Raw genomic sequence first — 20,414 nt, forward strand, 5'->3', positions numbered from 1 at the left:
TCTAAAGCTTTAGTCTAAAGGAATTAGACATAGCTAGCCAAGCTTCAGCAGAACATTGCATTCAAGAGCTAAATTAATGAAGATCAATCAGCTTTGGTGATGATAAGAACATCACCTTGAAACACTAGAATTCATTCTTAAGAACTCTGAAGAAAAATACCTAATCTAAGCAACAAGATGAACCGTCAGTTGTCCATACACAAAACAATCCCCGGCAACGGCGCCAAAAACTTGGTGCACGAAATTGTGATCACTACAACTTCGCACAACTAACCAGCAAGTGCACTGGGTCGTCCAAGTAATAAACCTTACGCGAGTAAGGGTCGATCCCACGGAGATTGTTGGTATGAAGCAAGCTATGGTCACCTTGTAAATCTTAGTCAGGCAGACTCAAATGGGTATAGATGATGAATGAATAAAATATAAAGATAAAGATAGAGATACTTATGTATATCATTGGTGAGAGCTTCAGATAAGTGTATGAAGATGCTTTCCCTTCCGTCTCTCTGCTTTCCTACTATCTTCATCCAATCCTTCTTACTCCTTTCCATGGCAAGCTTATGCAAGGGTTTCACCGTTGTCAGTGGCTACCTCCCATCCTCTCAGTGGAAATGTTCAACGCACCCTGTCACGGCACGGCTATCCAGCTGTCGGTTCTCGGTCAGGCCGGAATAGAATCCAGTGATTCTTTTGCGTCTGTCACTAACGCCCCGCCTGCTAGGAGTTTGAAGCACGTTACAGTCATTCAATCATTGAATCCTACTCAGAATACCACAGACAAGGTTAGACCTTCCGGATTCTCTTGAATGCCGCCATCAGTTCTTGCCTATACCACGAAGACTCTGATCTCACGGAATGGCTGGCTCGGTTGTCAGGCGAGCACTCGGTTGTCAGGCGATCAACCATGCATCGTGTATCAGGAATCTAAGAGATAAACACTAGAGCCTTGTTTGCTTGTAGAACAAAAGTGGTTGTCAGTCACTTTTTTCATAGGTGAGAATGATGATGAGTGTCACGGATCATCACATTCATCAAGTTAAAGAGCAAGTGATATCTTGGACAAAGAACAAGCGGAATTGAATAGAAGAACAATAGTAATTGCATTAATACTCGAGGTACAGCAGAGCTCCACACCTTAATCTATGGTGTGTAGAAACTCCACCGTTGAAAATACATAAGAACAAGGTCTAGGCATGGCCGAATGGCCAGCCTCCCAAAGTGAGTTCAATCATAAAAACATGATCAAAAGCTCTCTAATACAATAGTAAAAGGTCCTATATATAGAGAACTAGTAGCCTAGGGTGTACAGAGATGAGTAAATGACATAAAAATCCACTTCCGGGCCCACTTGGTGTGTGCTTGGGCTGAGCAATGAAGCATTTTCGTGTAGAGACTCTTCTTGGAGTTAAACACCAGCTTTTGTGCCAGTTTGGGCGTTTAACTCCCATTTTGGTGCCAGTTCCGGCGTTTAACGCTGGGAATTCTGAGGGTGACTTTGAACGCCGGTTTGGGCCATCAAATCTAGAGCAAAGTATAGACTATCATATATTGCTAGAAAGCCCAGGATGTCTACTTTCCAACGCCGTTGAGAACTCGCCAATTGGGTTTCTGTAGCTCCAGAAAATCCACTTCGAGTGCAGGGAGGTCAGAATCCAACTGCATCTGCAGTCCTTTTCAGTCTCTGAATCAGATTTTTGCTCAGGTCCCTCAATTTCAGCCAGAAAATACCTGAAATCACAGAAAAATACACAAACTCATAGTAAAGTCCAGAAAAGTGAATTTTAACTAAAAACTAATAAAAATATACTAAAAACTCAACTCAAACTACTAAAAACAATGCCAAAAAGCGTATAAATTATCCGCTCATCACCCCATTACAACCTTGGAAAAGACCTCATGATGTTTGCATTGGTATGCTAAATATTTGTTGATTGGTTAGATGAACAATAAGGTTTAGAAAGCATGATTAGAGAAGAGTAAAGTGATTAACCCTATACACTTGAGAGATTAGAGTAATATACAATACCAGTGAGGGTTCAATGCTTAATTCTATGTTCCCTGCTTTCATTAGCTATCTTCTTACAAGTTTACTTGTTTTTATTTTATATGATTTGAATTAGTGAAATCTGATTTATGTTTGTCTTGGAGAACTTATTTATTTTTAACCAAGTAGGTAGGAACATTTTTGCATGTAGTTGCATTCATATAGATAGGTTGCATTTCATACATCCTACCATTCCTCTTCATCTTTATAGTTCTCTTAAGCTTAGCATGAGGACATGCTAATGTTTAAGTGTGGGGAGGTTGATAAACCACCATTTTATGTTTTATCTTGTGCTCAATTGAGTGGATTTTATCAACTCTTTACCTACTTATTCATACTATTTGCATGGTTTTACATTTTCCTTCCTAATTATGTGCTTTAATTGAAAACATGCTTCTTTGATCTTATATTTGCTTATTATTAATCCTCTCTTATTACCATTAGATGCCTTGATATGTGTGTTAAGTGTTTTCAGAGATTATAGGGCAGGAATGGCTCAGAGGATAGAAAGGAAGCATGCAAAAGTAGAAGGAATACAATAAGTTGGAGAAACTGCTAAGCTGTCTAGCCTGACCTCTTCGCACTCAAACAGCTATAACTTTAGCTACAGAGGTCCAAACGACGCGGTTCCAGTTGCGTTGGAAAGCTAACGTCCGGGGCTTCGATTTGATATATAATTTGCTATAGCTGCCCCGACGCCAGGCTACGCGAACGCGTGACCTGGCAGGAACGCAACCCGCGCGGCCGCGTGAGCCATGCGGCCGCGTCACTTTTCCGCGACCTATACGGGCCAGAAAATGCTGGAAGTGATTTCTGGGCTGTTTCTGACCCAGTTTTCGGCCCAGAGGACACAGATTAGAGGCTATAAAGTGGGGGGAATGCATCCATTCATGAGGAGGCTTTCATAATTCACTTTTCATGTTTTAGATGTAGTTTTAGAGAGAGAGGTTCTCTCCTCTCTCTCTCTTAGTATTTGGATTTAGGACTTCTCTTAGTTTTTGAAAGTGACTCTCGATCCCTGGTTTAATATTCCTTTTACTTTATATTTCTCCTCCATTTGGAATACTCTAATGCTTTTACTTGTATCTGATTTATGTTGCCCATTTGGCTTGTGAACCTTTCATGTTATGATTTTCTTTGAATTAATATTATTTGAGGTATTTTAGTTATTATTGCTTTCTTTTATTTACATGATTATTGCTTCCCATGTGAAGATATTGTTATTCCAGTAGACTTAATTTCCTTCCTTTTGGTCTTGGTTAAGAAATCAGTAACTCAGGAGTTATCTTAGCTCAACATAATTGATAACTGTTATCTTTGTTAATTGAACTGAACTTCAATAATCCCAACCTTTTCTTAGGAAATAAATAGGATTCGAAGGTCAATTAATTAGTCCCTTGACTTTCCTTTGCTTTAGCAAAGGTTGACTAAATGGAATTAAGATTCAACTTTCATTATTATTGATAAGAATAACTAAGTCTGGATTTCCAATTTCTCGTACCTTGCCAAAGGATTTGTTTTACAGTATTTATTTATTTTAATAGTCATTTAAATTAATTGCCATATTTATTCCTCATTCTCAAAACCCCAATTTTATCTTTTTCATAGCCAATAATAAGAACATACCTCCCTGCAATTCCTTGAGAAGACGACCCGAGGTTTGAATACTCGGTTATCAATTTCAAAGGGGTTTGTTACTTGTGACAACCAAAACGTTTGTACGAAGGGATTTCTGTCGGTTTAGAGACTATATCTACAACGCGACTGTTTTTATGAACTTCTTTACTGGCAAAAAATCTCAACGTCACCCGTGCGACGCAATGGATGACAGAGATAGATCCTGCGACGCGAGCGGCGGCGACAGCGGCGGAAGAAGCTAGTGCGACGGAGAGAAGAAGCAACTCGGTGCTGGAGAGACTCATTTGATTTGTGTGGAGTGTGAATGGATCGAGAGGGTAGGGAAAAAATAAGGGTTAACTCAATTTTTCTGACGAAAAATTTTGAATTATAGATAGATTTTCTGTCTGTAATAATTTAATAAAACGCAGCATTTTGTCTATTAAATTATAGACGGATTTTCCATCTGTAATTATTTTTCAAGAAAAAAATTAATTTTACCGACAGAATTATCGACGGATTCTCTTTTCCGTCTGTAATTTATGTTAATTCATTTTTTTGTTTTTCGACAAAAAAATCTCTCTGAAATCCGTCTGTATTTCTGTGGGATAAAATTCGTCGAAAATATCCGTCTGTAATAATTAGTTTTCAAGTAGTGTATATAGTATATCTATAAGTGTTTAGAAAGGCTTATGATTCCAAGTGGATCTAAACTAGCGTGAAGACCCGTGCAAATGCATGGGATTAAAGTTTTATTAACATTTTTAAAAAATGAAATTATTCAATATACTCAGTATATTTTAGAAAAAGCTCTCATATCTAATATTAATATTATAGTTTTAAAAAAAATACTAATTTAATTGTTAATACAAGAGAAGAAAAAAGATAGTCAAATACTTCATATTCATTTACAGCAACTATTCATACCATATAGCAAAAAATTACATAGATTAAGTAACAAGTTGGCATACTATACATGTTTTAAATTTTAGAACATAAAAAATCTAGGTTCCAAAATATAATATATATCCAAAAGTAACACCAGAAAGTTTCAAATCACCTAAACAATTACTTTCCCATTAATAAGAAAACAAAATATATCCAACACTATTCAACATATAGTTCAAAATATGTGTCACACAAAGTAATACATAAGAGGCCTTTTTTTATAAGCTCTAAGATCTTTAAATCAACAACTCTATCTGGCTGTTAGGTAGAGAGTCCAGCTTCAAGGTAATCTTGTCCACTTCCTTTAAATTGTATACTTTACAACGTTCTTTCCATTCAACCCCAAACTTCCATTCTCCATCTCTTCCTCCACTTTTCAGTAGGTGGAAAAAGAATATATTCTTGCCTACACTGTAAGGTAGACCAGTGATCTTTCAAACTGAACTATCTCCAGAGAGTTTAAGATATACAGCAAATTTCTAGGACAGATACTCCAATGAATGATTCATAGTTAGGGTAAAGAGAGTATTTTTCTATATAATGAATAACAAATACAAAACCAATATTTAATAAGTTTGGAAGAAAAAAAAGAAATAACTCTTTTAAGATCAACTTGCTAGTCTAAATTGACTCAAATCCGAATTTGTGATGGTCTTCTGAGAATAAGTATCTTGAGTGTATCTAATTCAGGATATTTAAACTTGTTAGTCACCATATTAAAAAATATCTATATGTACCACGATATTAAAATGCAAAACATAAGAAAAAAAGTTGCATTTAGCATTACCCCTTGTCAGACAATTCTGTTGTTTCATTACTTTCTTCGTTGACCTCCGTTGATGAATTCGTTGCATGAGACAAATCTATGAGATTATGAGGATCATCCCCTTCCAGTGTGTCATCTTCATCACCATTTTTATCACCGTCTGGTGAGAACTCATCATCAGATGGTTCATACTCAGACAACACCATCACATCAGGTGATGAAGGCTCACCATTCTTGTTATATTTTATGTGGAACACTCTATATATGTTATTAAGTGTTTCCTAGTCCATACGGTCAGACACATAAGAGTTATGATCGGAGTGAATCTTAATTGGTTGGTTCATGTGATTCCATAGTGAAATAAAAAGATTTCGAAACCGACATATCTGAATTGTACAGTTGCCCCTCTATTGACAAAATAGAAAACTCTAATTTGTTCAAAGGAGCCGTCAATTATAAGCAGCTGATCGTTGTTTCTTTTTAGCTGTAGCACTAAGCAATTATCGAGCACATCAATCATATAGAAGGTAGACCCTAATTTTTAGCTGTACCTTTTATGTGATTGATGAGCTCAATAATTGCTTGGTGCTACAGCTGAAAAGAAACAATGATCAGCTGCTTATAACTAATAGCTCATTTGAACAAATTAGAGTTTTTTATTTTGTCAATAAAGGGGCAACTGTGCAATTTAGATATGTCGGTTTCAGAATTTTTTTTATTTCACTATAGAATCAGATGAACCAACCGATTCAGATTCACCCCAATTGTAACTCTTATGTGGCTAACCGTATAGAGCAAGAAACACTTAATAACATATATAGAGTATTCCATATAAAATATAACAAGAATGGTGAGCCTTCATCACCTGATGTGATGGTGTCTGGGTCTGAACCATCTGATGATGAGTTCTCATCAGACGGTGATAAAAATGATGATGAAGATGACACACTGGAAGGGAATGATCCTCATAATCCCATAGATTTGTCTTATGTAACGAATTCATCAACGGAGGTCAGCGAAGAAAGTAATGAAACAACAAAATTGTCTGACAACGGGTAATGCTAAATGCAACTTTTTTTTTATGTTTTGCATTTTAATATCATGGTGCATATAGATATCTTTTATGTGGTGACTAACAAGTTTAAATATCATGAATGAGATACACTTTAGATGCTTATTATCAGAAGATTATCACAAATTCGGATTTGAGTCAATCTAGACTGATAAGTTGATCTTAAAAGATTTATTTCTTTTTTTTCAAACTTATTAAATATTTGTTCCGTATCTGTTATTCATTATATAGAAAAATACTCTCTTTACCCTAACTATGAAACATTCATTGCAGTATTTGCCTTCGAAATTTGCTGCATATCTAAAACTCTCTGGAGATGGTTCGGTTTGGAAGATCACTGGTCTACCTTACAGTATAGGCAAGAATATATTCTTTTTTCAATTACTGAAAAGTGGAGGAAGAGATGGAGAATGGAAGTTTGGGGTTGAATAGAAAGAATGTTGTAAAATATACAATTTAAAAGAAGGGGACAAGATTACCTTGAAGTTAGACTCCCTACCTAACCGCTAGATAGAGTTGTTGATTCAAAGATCATAGAGCTTATAAAAAAAGGCCTCCTATGTATTACTCTGTGTGACACATATTTTGAGCTATATGTTGAACTATGTTGGACATATTTTGTTTTCTTATTAATGGAAAGTAATTATTTAGATGGTTTGAAACTTTCTGGTGTTACTTTTGGATATGTATTACATTTTGGAACCTAGGTTTTTTATGTTCTACAATTTAAAATATGTATACTATGTGAACTTGTTACTTAATCTATGTAATTTTTTGCTATATAGTATGAATAGTTACTGTAAATGAATATGAATTATTTAACTATTTTTTCTTCTCTTGTATTAACAATTAAATTAGTATGGTTATTTTTTTAAAAACTATATTATTAATATTGGATATGAGAGTTTTCTCTAAAATATATTGAGTATATTGAATAATTTCATTTTTCAAAATGTTAACAAAACTTTAATCTCATGCATTTGAATGGGTCTTCACGCTAGTTTCATATATAAGGCGTAATTTTGTATTTTCTATTGTGTTTATTATGAGACAAAATCTTATTGACAAGAAAGAGTGCAAGTAAAAATAGTGTGATGTGTATACAAAAAATCAGTCACCCATAAAGAATGTGTGTTGTAATACAAAATATACCTTAAAAATAACCTAATAATGTATTTATACACACACATAATGACTAATTTAGTGGTTTTTTTGTGCATGTAGTATTTTTGATATGCATATATGGGGTGAATAAGTGATCATAAGTGCTAAAGCATCTGCTTGGAGACCATAACCGAATATAATTTGGTAATGAAAAAACCTTGAGAGGCTTGGAATTCTGCTTGCCTTGTTGTCCTTGTTCTTGTTTTGAGGCATTGCTATTGAACTTCTCATCTTTTCAGCTTTCATCTGCGCCCTTCTCAGCTTGTTTATAATCTTATCCATTGATGACGATCTCTTCTTTTCCAGTTTCATCTGTATCAAACCTTTTCACCATTAAGGGGAAAAAAGACCTATCTGCATACATTTTGTGAGCTTTTTCTACACAAATTTTAATGCCTTGCTTGCTTACTGATCTTATCATAATATATATGTGTATATATATATTGTGTTGAACTAAGGACACACTCCATATGAGAAAGTTCAACTTCAAAGCAACAGATTTTGATGAACTGAAATGAAACCTCGAGTGTTGCTTCAGCCTTTGCCTTCTGTTGGCTTTCCCATGCAACGATTTTGGCTTCCTCTTTCTGAATCCTACATGAAATAGAAGTTCATCGGAAAACACACAATCAGAACAACTAAATTATATGTCTCTAGTTCATTGAATGATATGAACATAACAATGACGACATACTTGGTTATGTCCATGGTGGACTTTGCAATATCTGAACATGAAGTTTGAATTTCACTATTACTTTCTTGAAAGGAGGTGAGCTTTGTTGCATGACCTTTAGGCCATCTAATAACAGTGGCCTCACTATCAACCTCAACATCTCTAACCTCTAATTTACCAGGATGTCCATTTTTCTGATCCATGGCTGATATCGACGATGAATTCGCATCGGACTCACTCTCTGGAGGGCTCATCTGGGTACCCTGGTCACGTCTTGAGAAAGGTGACATTATGGGGGTCTCCTCATTCTTAGGGTTCTCATCTGTAAATAAAAGTAACTGAAAACATTTTAAGTATATGAAGATTCTCGGATATTAATATAAACAAGTGAATAAATCTTGGCAAACAGAATAGCTTTTAGCAATATAGCTAAGCGCTGGATCCAACAACATGAAACATGCAATTTTGATTGGTAACTAGGCTGCCCAAAAACAAGAAGCACATACCTTGAGAATTAGGCGAAAATGGGTCACATAACAATTGATTCCACATGGGAGCCAGAACACCATTATTGTCATTGAGCACCGCACCAGTAGAACATTGTTGCATAACATTGCCGATGTCAAAACCGTGACCAAAATAATTGTCATGCGCATCAAAATGATGAAGAGAGAAAGCATCTGGTGCCAAGACTCCTGTTGTGAAAGGTGAACCAACCATCAAGTTCCTCACAAGCAAGCCTTGGCACAGTGGAATTGTAGGTGAATAGTTCGAGTAGTAGGATGATGATGATGTTCCTGGAGGCATAATTGGACCACTCTTTGATTTTGGACGCCTTTGAAGTTGTGATCGTGAATATGGGTTTCTGTTGTTGCTGCTGCTGCTGCCATAGCCTGAAATTGGGCTACAAATCCATCTCTCAGCATCATCCTATTTAGAAGGCATTGTTCTTCTTCCACTGTTGAATGATGTCAAACCAGAATGCCTTCTGATTTTGCTTGTTTGATTCAACACTACTCTCTCTGAATTCCATCCCTTTCGGCTCCCAATGCTTCTTTCACTATGATTTTGCATATCTGGGCTTAGAAATGAGCCCAGTTTCATGGAGCAACTAGAGTTATTATTATTATTCTTCATGAGAAAAACTGGGGTCAGTTCTTCACTTTTCCGGAAGCTTCATATTTGTTGTTGCCAAGCTCTTAAAGAAGAACCGAGGTAGTACAAATTTAGAATAGAGATTAAGTGAACATGTTTTTGCCTTTTTGGCTCATCTACTACTACTTCATGTACATCTATTCTTACTTGGGGGTTGTTGAAAACAATGTTTGCTTCTATCTGAGCCAAAAGGAGAGTGTAATGGATTTTGATCACTCATGACTCCATCACACGGTAAGGTTAGTCCATTTCACAACAAACCAAAGCAACAGGACCCTGAATTGAACTGAATAGGAAGAAGCCGAGAAATTCAGATAGAGAAAGATGTACTGCTGATTTTGTTGCTTAATGTTAGTCAAATTTGACAGGCCAATATTATTGTTGATTGTAGAGCAGTGTCTTTGAATACTGAACAGGACTAACCATTATTTTTAAAATAATATCAATATATAGAGGATCCATATTGCAAGATTATGTAAAATGCTTGATAATGATGGGTAGAAGAAGTATTAGGATAAGTTGAGAGGATTGGATGCACATAACACATAAGTCCAATAATACCAATGAATGAAGCCACTTTGTTAAGATAACATTGGGTGTGGAACAACAAGCAGAACAAGACAAGAAACATTAGCTGTCACCTGTCAAGCATGCTTGATCATGTCCTCTTCCTATTCCCCAACTGATTTAACTCCCAAGCTAGTAACATGCAGTGGGCCGTACTCTAAAATGTGGTAAATTTTTGCATAATAAAGGTGGTAATTATTAACCAACATGAATTTGTCGAGTAGTTAGTTCACTCGACTGCTTAAACAAGTGTCGGAGGTTTGAATCTTGTCTTGTGTATGCAGTAACCTATTGGCCAGCGACAGGTTCTTAAATGAAATTCAGATTCGCAACGAATTAGTATTTGACCTATCGGACTGGAGGATACCGTGGACAACCACAAAAGTGGTAATTATTATTATTATTATTATTATTATTTTAAATGGTTTTACAGATTAGAAACTAGATGACCTTTTCTAATCTATAAATTATATGTTATCTCAATTCATAAACGTCTTCTGTTTTGACTTGACGTATATTCATGTAATAAGATCTGTGATAAGGCCAAAAATTCACATGGGAGGCTTAGTTTAATTGAAAGAACAAAGTTTGGAGTGATGGGGCCATAAATCCACTGTACATTTCACATTTTCACCTCTCTCTGTGTGGCCCCATTGGGGGGATGCTATGGACAAAAATATCATATGTCCTTTCATCTTCACAGCCACTGGCAAACAAACCAAATTTCAAATTTCATTAGTTGATCAGGTTAGCACTCTCAGATGGTGCTGTGCTGTAGAACTTAATCAGGTTAGCTTCTTTCTAGTTGATTTCTTTACAAATTAAAGTAGTATTATTAGTTTATTACATTAGTTATAACTTAGAAGTAATTCAATTCATTTGCAAAGGTTAGAGGGAAAGTTCTCGGGAATTCAACCATTTCACTCACAAAGCGATTAAATAATCTTAATCACTACTCTTTCTGTGTTTTTAACCTGAATCAAATCAATTAAGAAGAATTGACTTTGTGATACGTGCTCAACGTCGAAAGATTTTCGGGTCCATTAATTCAAGTTCTAGATGACAAATTAAATAAGGCCCAAAGTGAGAGAGCCCACAAGTTTTATACAACTATGGTTGGGCTTCACTTTAGTTTTAACTAAATCAATCATTTCAGACCAAAGCCTAAAACGATCTTAATAGCCCATATTTTTTCCATGATAAAAAAACACATGAGGAAAACTAAGGGGCATTACGCCCAAAAAAAAAAAAAATGAGTCATGAAAATTGCTTTATTAACTGAAACAAACTAGATAGGGCTAATAGTCCTATTTTAATACCAAAAAAAATATTTGAAAAAATATATTTTTTATCTTTTCAATTAATTGAACTATTTTAATTTTTATTATTTTGGTTTAGTTTTAATTTTATTTTTAATATTTAAAAATAGAGAAAATGACAAATGAATCCCTAATTTTTTGGTCTGCGAACACTTAAATCTATAAAAATTTAAAAATACATTTAAGTTCCTGACCTCTTTAAAATTTAGACACATCGATCCTTGGATGTAATTTGTCTCATTTTAAAAACCTTCTTATGTGTGCATCCATATCAACTAGTTCAGTACAACGGGAGTCACGTTTGGTTTTTTCGTTGGATCTGACAGATCCAAGTGAATATGAAGGATCGATATGTCCAGATTTTGAAAATGTCAGAAACTTGAATGTATTTTCAAATCGTCGAGAACTTAAATATCTGGGAACAAAAGATTAAGGACTTATCTATCTTTTTCCCTTTAAAGTATTAATTATGTTAGATATGTATAAAAACTTAATCATTTATATAATACATCTTAAATATAAAATACATATTAAAAATAAATTAAATAATACATATATTTATATTGTTTAATTTAGTTTTCATATAATATTTTTATTAAAATATTTAATGTTAGAATATTTTTTTATTTTAAATATTTTATTTTATTCTTTTTTTTTAAAATTAATTTAAAAAGTTAAAATAAAAGAAATAAAAGATTATTCGTAAAAATATAAAAATTTTAGGATGAAACTAGGAGTTAAGCACTAATACTTTGTTTGGATGGAAGATGGAAAATGAGAGGAAAGAAAATAGAAGGAAAGAAAATAGAAGGAAAGAAAATGAAAGGAAAAATTTATTTATTTTTTTTATGTTGTTTGGATGAAGAGAAAATGGATGGAAAGAAAATAGGAGGAAATTTTTCTTTTGTTTGAATGGAAGGAAAAGTAAGAAGAGAGAAAATCATAACCAAGTGAAATTACCTTAATACCCTTTCCTACATTATATATAAATTATATTATACCAATGTATTTAAATTATTTTTCTAATAAAAAAATAATTTCAATTACATTTCAAAATTTTAACGTGTTATCTTTATTAACAATAATATTTTTTGAATTTATCATTTTCTGTTGTCTTTTAATGTCATAAATAAAAATATATATCATTCTTTTTAAATATATACAAATAAATAATTTCCTAAAAGAATAATAAAAACTACTCATACTTTACATCATTAATCTCCTTAATCATATTTAAGAAAAAGTTCCACTAAATTGTATTTACAAAATAAAATATTATCAAATGTGGTTAGCATTTCTTTCTTACCACGTGCGACAAAAAATCATATACAATTTTTATAAACATATAACAAAACGCCAAAAAAGTAACAACGACCAGGACTCGAAGAGAGTACTATTTTATCACCACACAACACTTTTCAAAAGGATAATTCTTCATGGTCAGAGTCATCAGCATACGCCTACTTCCAAAAAAATAATTCTACATAGTTTGAGTCGTCTATACCCATCTACTTTAAAAAAATAAAGTTTTTTCGAGTTAAATATACTAACACGTGATCAATTTCTACTTGTCTTAATCAGTGTATTCATTGGTTGCAAACATCTTCAAGTATTATGATTCCTGCACGAGCATATATGGTGCACGAAAATTACTTCACACTATGTAATTTCACACAACTAACCAGCAAGTGCACTGGGTCGTCCAAGTAATACCTTACGTGAGTAAGGGTCGATCCCACAGAGATTGTTGGCTTGAAGCAAGCTATGATTATCTTGTAACTCTTAGTCAGGATATAATATCAATAATAATTTTTAGTTTTAATTGTAAAAAGTAAAAGAGCACGAAATAAATACTTATTATGCAGTAATGGAGAATATGTTGGAGTTTTGGAGATGCTTTGTCTTCTGAATTCCTGTAATATAATGCTTCCTCACTTTCAAACATGCAAGGCTCCTTCCATGGCAAGCTGTATGTAGGGCATCACCGTTGTCAATGGCTACTTCCCATCCTCTCAGTGAAAATGGTCCAAATGCTCTGTTACAGCACGACTAATCATCTATTGGTTCTTGATCATGTCAGAATAGAATCCATTGATTCTTTTGCGTTTATCATCACGCCCAAAAATCGCGAGTTTGAAGCTCGTCACAGCCATTCAATCCTTGAATCCTACTCGGAATACCACAGACAAGGTTTAGACTTTCCGGATCCTCAAGAGTGGCCGCCAAAATATTCTAGCTTATATTCTGATTAAGGAATCTAAGAGATACTCATTCAATCTAATGTAGAACGGAGGTGGTTGTCAGGAATATGTTCATGGATTGAGGAAGGTGATGAGTGTCACGAATCATCACTTTCTTCATAGTGAAGTGCAAATGAACATCTTGGATAGGAACAAGCGTGTTTGAATGGAAAACAGAAATAATTGCATTAATTCATCGAGACGCTGCAGAGCTCCTCACCCCCAACAATGGGGTTTAGAGACTCATGCCGTCAAAAGGTACAAAATTCAGATCTAAAAGTTTCATGAGATACAAAATAAGTTTCTAAAAGTTGTTTAAATACTAAACTAGTAGCCTAGGTTTATAGAAAATGAGTAAACTAAGATGGATAGTGCAGAAATCCACTTCTGGGGCCCACTTGGTGTGTGCTAGGACTGAGACTTAAGCTTCTCACGTGCCTAGGCTATTTCTGGAGTTGAATGCCGGGTTGTAACCTGTTTCTGGCATTGAACTCCAACTTGCAACCTGTTTCTGGCGCTGAACGCCAGACTGCAACATGGAACTGGCGTTAAACGGCAGTTTACGTCATCTATCTTCGTGCAAAGTATGGACTATTATATATTTCTGGAAAGCTCTGCATGTCTATTTTCCAACCCAATTGAGAGCGTGCTATTTGGACTCTTGTAGCTCCAGAAAATCCATTCTGAGTAAAGGGAGGTCAGAATCCAACAGCATCAGCAGTCCTTTTTCAGCCTGAATAAGATTTTTGCTCAGCTCCCTCAATTTCAGCCAGAAAATACCTAAAATCACAGAAAAACACACAAACTCATAGTAAAGTCCATAAATATGACTTTTTCCTAAAAACTAATAAAAATCTACTAAAAACTAACTAAAATATACTAAAATCTACATGAAATTACACCCAAAAGCGTATAAAATATCTGCTCATCACAACACCAAACTTAAACTGTTGCTTGCCCCCAAGCAACTTGATAAATAAAATAGGATAAAAAGAAATTAAGAAGCAATGATAGCTTAGAGTTTTAAGTGAAGCTCAGATTCCAATTAGATGAACGGGACTAGTAGCTTTTTGCTTCTGAACAGTTTTGGCATCTCACTTTATCCTTTGAAATTTAGAATGATTGGCATCCATAGGAATTCAGAATTCAGATAGTATTATTGATTCTCCTAGTTTAGTATGTTGATTCTTAAACACAGTTACTTTATGAGTCTTGGCCGTGGCCCTAAACACTTTGTTTTCCAGTATTACCACTGGATACATAAATGCCACAAACACATAACTGGGTGAACCTTTTTAGATTGTGACTTAGTTTTGCTAGAGTCCCCAATTAGAGGTGTCCAGAGTTCTTAAGCACACTCTTTTGCTTTGGATCACGACTTTAACCACACAGTCTCAAGCTTTTCACTTGGACCTGCATGCCACAAGCACATGGTTAGGGACAGCTTGATTTAGCCGCTTAGGCCTGGATTTATTTCCTTGGGCCCTCCTATCCATTGATACTCAAAGCCTTGGATCCTTTTCACCCTTGCCTTTTGGTTTTAAGGGTTGTTGGCTTTTTTCTTTTTCTTTATCTAATGATTCCTCTTTTTTTTTCTCTACTTTTTCTTGCTTCAAGAATCAATTTCATGATTTTTCAGATCATCAATAATATTTCTCTTGTTCATCATTCTTTCAAGAGCCAACACTTTTAACATTCATGAAATTCAATATCAAAATTATGCACTGTTCAAGCATTAATTCAGAAGACAAAAAGTATTGCCACCATATATAAATAATTAGAATTTTCCTTATTAAGAACTCGTAAAAAAATGTTGTCTCTTTATTCTAAAAATCTACTATATTATTCATGTTTGATGATGATGAGTAAAATAAATTATAGCTTAATTGGAGATAAAATCAAAATAGATATACTAATTACTACTACTCATATATAACTTCTAAGGTAAATTCCTAATAAGAACAATTATCACAGAGTTAAAACTAAGATTAGAACTCAACAACCTTTAGTTTGGAAGATAATGGGTGCTCCTTCAATCTGTGGGGTGTCTGGTCCTTCAAGAAACAGCTTCTGGCGCTTCAGCTTCTGTATCTCCGGATATTCGTCTTCTTTCAGAATGAATTTAACTTCTGGGATCACTGATCTCAGACCCATTATTTTGTGGTAATGGTCTACAAGTTCTTTGGTTAAGAACTTCTCTTGATTCCAAAGTGATTATGGAATATTCTCTTTCTTACCTCTTGAAGTGGTTTGTTTTCCCTTAGGTGCCATGATCTTGATGAGTTTTAACTCAGTGATCACGGAAAAACACACCAAACTTAGAGGTTTGCTTGTCCTCAAGCAAAAGAAAGGAAAGGAGAGGAATAGAAAGAGAGGAAATTTCGAAAATTCAAAAGATATGATGAGATTTTGAGAAAGATTTGAGAAAAAAATTAAAAAGATTTTACAAGAATTCAAAAAGATAGATGAGTTTTGAAAAATATTTGAAAAGAGATTGAAGAAGAATGAATAAATATTTTTAGGATTAAGAATTTTTTTTTTTTTTGCATTTTGAAGTTGAAAGTTGATAATTTGTAACATGTTTATGCAAGAAATCATGAATTGAAACATGAAAAATGAAAGAAATTTGAGTTGAAAATGAATTCACCTCCACTCCATAATCCTGGCGTTAAACGCCCAAACGCTGCATGTATTGAGCCTTCTATAATCAATACACATACGCCACCCTGTAACTGTTCTTGTAGGAACCAGTTCATTTTTTTCATTATGAACCACTGTCATGCCACCTTTTTTAGGGACGACTTGGACAGGACTTACCCAGGGGCTATCAGAAATAGGATAAATAGTTCAAGCCTCTAGTAATTTAGTGACCTCCTTCTGCACCACCTCCTTCATGGCTGGATTCAGCCGCCTCTGTGGTTGAACCACTGGCTTAGCATCACCCTCCAATAGGATCTTGTGCATGCATCTGGCTGGGCTAATGCCCTTAAGATCACTGATGGACCACCCAAGAGCTGTCTTGTGTGTCCTTAGCACTTGAATTAGTACTTCTTCTTCCTGTGGCTCTAAGGTAGAGCATATGATTATAGGAAATGTATCACCTTCTCCCAGAAATGCATATTTCAGGGATGGTGGTAATGGTTTGAGCTCGGGTTTGAGAGGTTTCTGCTCTTCCTGAGGGATTTTCAGAGGTTCTATTATTCTCTCTGGTTCCTCCAGATCAGGCTGAGCATCTTTAAAGATATCCTCTAGCTCTGATTCGAGACTCTCAGTCATATTGACCTCTTTTACTAGAGAGTCAATAATATCAATGCTCATGCAGTCATTTTGGGTGTCTGGATGTTGCATAGCTTTGACAACATTCAACTTAAACTCGTCTTCATTTACTCTAAGGGTTACTTCCCCTTTTTGGACATCAATGAGGGTTCGTCCAGTTGCTAGAAAAGGTCTTCCTAGATTGAGAGTTGCACTCTTGTGCTCCTCCATTTCCAGCACCACAAAGTCAGTGGGAAAGGCAAATGGCCCAACCTTGACAATCATATATTCAATCATGCCTGATGGGTATTTAATGGAGCCATCAGCAAGTTGGAGACATATCCGGGTTGGTTTGACTTCTTCAGTCAAACCAAGCTTTCTGATAGTAGATGTAGGTATTAGGTTGATACTTGCCCCAAGATCTCATAAAGCTTGCTTGGTACAAGTACCCTCTAATGTGCATGGTATCGTAAAGCTTCCGGGATCTTTAAGCTTCTCAGGTAAGCTTTTCAGAATGACTGCACTGCATTCTTCAGTGAGGTAAACTTTTTCAGTTTCCCTCCAATCCTACTTATGACTTAAGATCTCTTTCATTAACTTAGCATAAGAGGGCATTTGCTCAAGTGCCTCTGCAAACAGAATCTTTATTTCAAGAGTCCTGAGGTAGTCTGCAAAGCGGGTAAATTGCTTATCCTGTTCTGCTTGGCGGAGTTTCTGAGGATAAGGCATTTTGGCTTTGTATTCCTCAACCTTAGTTGTTGTCGGTTTATTGCCTACAGATGTGGGTTGAGAAGCCTTTTTAGAGGAGTTGCTATCAGCACTTGTATGTGTCTGATCTTCCACTGGCGTTTGAATGCCAACGGTGGAAGCTAGAGTGGTGTTAGACGCTAACTCCTTACCTGTTTCTAGCGTCTGAACGCCAAAATTGTGCTTCCTTTGGGCGTTCAACGCCAATTCCTTGCTTGTTTTTTGCGCTGAACGCCAGGATTGAGCATGGGTTGTGCGTTCAACGCCAGCTTTCCACCCATTTTCTGGCATTTGGGCACCAGAATTATTCCTCTCTGGACTCTGACTATCCTCAGAGGGATTTTGGGTAGCAATTTGTTCATTTCTTGGCTTTCTGCTGCCTTGAAGTAAAGTATTTAATATTTTCCCACTTCTTAATTGAACTGCTTGGCACTCTTCTGTTATTTGTTTTGATAACTGCTGTTCTATTTGCTTCAACTGTACTTCCATATTCATATTAGCAATTCTTGTTTCTTGTAGTATTTCCTTGAATTCGGCTAACTGTTTTGTTAGAAAATCTAATTGCTGATTAAATTCAGTAGCTTGATCTGCAGGACTGAGTTCAGCAGTTATTGTTTTAGCCTCTTCGTTGATGGAAGATTCACTGCTTAGGTACAGATACTGATTTCTAGCAATTGTATCAATAAGCTCTTGAGCTTTTTCTATTGTCTTTCTCATGTGTATCGATCCACCAGCTAAGTGGTCTAGAGAAATCTGAGCTCTTTCTGTAAGCCCATAGTAGAAGATGTCTAACTGCACCCACTCTAAAAACATTTCAGAGGGGCATTTTCTTAGCATCTCTTTGTATCTCTCCCAGGCATCATAAAAGGGATTTATTTTCTCCTTGTTTGAAGCCTTGGATGCTCAGCCTTAGCTGTGTCATCCGTTTTGGAGGGAAATTGTGATTCAGGAATTTTTCTAACAACTGTTTTCATGTTTTTATGCTGTCCTTAGGTTGGTTATTTAACCACCTCTTAGCTTGGTCTTTTACAGCAAATGAAAACAGTAACAATCTGTAGACATCCTGATCTACTTCTTTATCATGTACTGTGTCAGCAATTTGTAAAAACTATACCAAAAACTCTGTAGGTTCTTCCTGTGGAAGACCGGAATACTGGCAATTTTGCTGCACCATGATAATGAGCTGAGGATTCAACTCAAAACTGCTAACTCCAATAGAGGGTATACAGATACTACTCCCATATGAAGCAGTAGTGGGGTTAGCATATGACACCCAGAGTCCTTTTGGACTGTTTATTTCCACTTAAGTCCATAATGGAGAAAGTGAGATGATGTGAATTTATTTTATTATTATAGAGGAGATTTTGAAATAATAAAATAAAATAAAATAAAAACTAAAATAAAAAGAAAAACAAAAAGAATTTGAAAATATTTTATGAAGAAATTCGAAAAAGTGAGGAGAGAGAGAGTGGTTAGAATATTTTTGAGAAAGCTGTAATTTTAAAATTTAAAAATGAAATCCAAAATTTTAAAAAAAATTCGAAATAATTGCTTTAAAAATAGTTAGAAAAAATATATTTATTATTTTTTTGAATTTTGAATTTTATGATGAAAGAGAAAAACACACAAAAGACCCAAGACTTAAAATTTTTAGATCTAATGCTCCTTGTTTTCGAAAATTTTGGAGGGAAAACACCAAGGAACACCAAACTTAAAAATTTTAGGATCAAAACACAAAGAAGACTCACAAGAACAACAAGAACAAAAGAAATAACATCAAACTTAAAATTTTTAGAAAACCAAATATAAATTTTCGAAAATTAAAAAAAATTAACAAGAGAACACCAAACTTAAAGTTTGGCACAAGATTTAATTAAAGAAAAATTATTTTTGAAAAAAAAAGTTTTAAAAAGAAGATGCCCAATTACCAAGAACATAAACCAACGCTCTAGCCAATTGAGCTATAAATGTAACGTGTTTTAAAGAGGTATTTTTAATAACTAAAAATAAATATTTTGAAAATGCACAAGGAAAACAGGAAAAACATAGGGAATAGGAAAAACCAAAGATTAAACAAGAAAAATTGACAAGAACAATTTGAAGATCAAGGAAAAATAAAGAGCATGCAATTCGAAAATTGAAAGACAAAGACAAGCATGCAATTGACACCAAACTTACAACAAGACACTAAACTCACGAAAAACTAACAATTGATAAAGAAAAATAATTTTTTTGAAGAAAAATTTTTAAAAAGGAATAATAGAAAATGCAATTCTAGTGACTCTAAACCAAAAAGATAAATTTTTCCTAATCTAAGCAACAAGATTCACCGTCAGTTGTTCAAACTCAAACAATCCCCGGCAACGGCGCCAAAAACTTGGTGCACAAAAATTACTTCACACTATGTAATTCCGCACAACTAACCAGCAAGTGCACTGGGTCGTCCAAGTAATACCTTACGTGAGTAAGGGTCGATCCCACGGAGATTGTTGGCTTGAAGCAAGCTATGATTATCTTGTACATGAGAAATTATAATTTTTTTATACTTCCTAAATTTAATTTGATTTAAAAAAATTATAATTGTTATTAATTAATTGCATATTTAAATCATTTAAAAAAAGACAATGACTTCGAGTCTTCGACTTATCACGATTACAAACCAAAAATAATTTATTGACAATTTGTACATGAGAAATTAGTCAATAAAAGTTTTTCTATAAATTTTTTTCCAGAAAACAAGGGCATCAATGTTTTCAAGGAGTGTTTAAATTTATAGAAATTGAGAAAAAAATAAAAAGAAAAAAAAAAGTAAAAAAGTGACTTTTTTGTTGTTTGGATGGGGAGTAA

General features: G+C 34.7%; 1 protein-coding gene across 1 annotated transcript; it reads right to left on the bottom strand.

Annotated features, from left to right (window-relative positions):
• Nucleotides 1-7,548: 7,548 nt before the first annotated feature.
• Nucleotides 7,549-9,687, bottom strand: LOC130951533 (uncharacterized). Its single transcript, XM_057880207.1, has 4 exons — nt 8,791-9,687; nt 8,306-8,606; nt 8,021-8,205; nt 7,549-7,923 (listed from the first exon to the last, which is right to left on the bottom strand). The coding sequence occupies exons 1-4, from the start codon at nt 9,089-9,091 to the stop codon at nt 7,886-7,888; spliced, it is 825 nt and encodes a 274-aa protein (XP_057736190.1). The 5' UTR covers nt 9,092-9,687; the 3' UTR covers nt 7,549-7,885.
• Nucleotides 9,688-20,414: the final 10,727 nt, after the last annotated feature.

Source organism: Arachis stenosperma, chromosome 9 (assembly GCF_014773155.1).
Source record: "Arachis stenosperma cultivar V10309 chromosome 9, arast.V10309.gnm1.PFL2, whole genome shotgun sequence".
Taxonomy (NCBI): domain Eukaryota; kingdom Viridiplantae; phylum Streptophyta; class Magnoliopsida; order Fabales; family Fabaceae; genus Arachis; species Arachis stenosperma.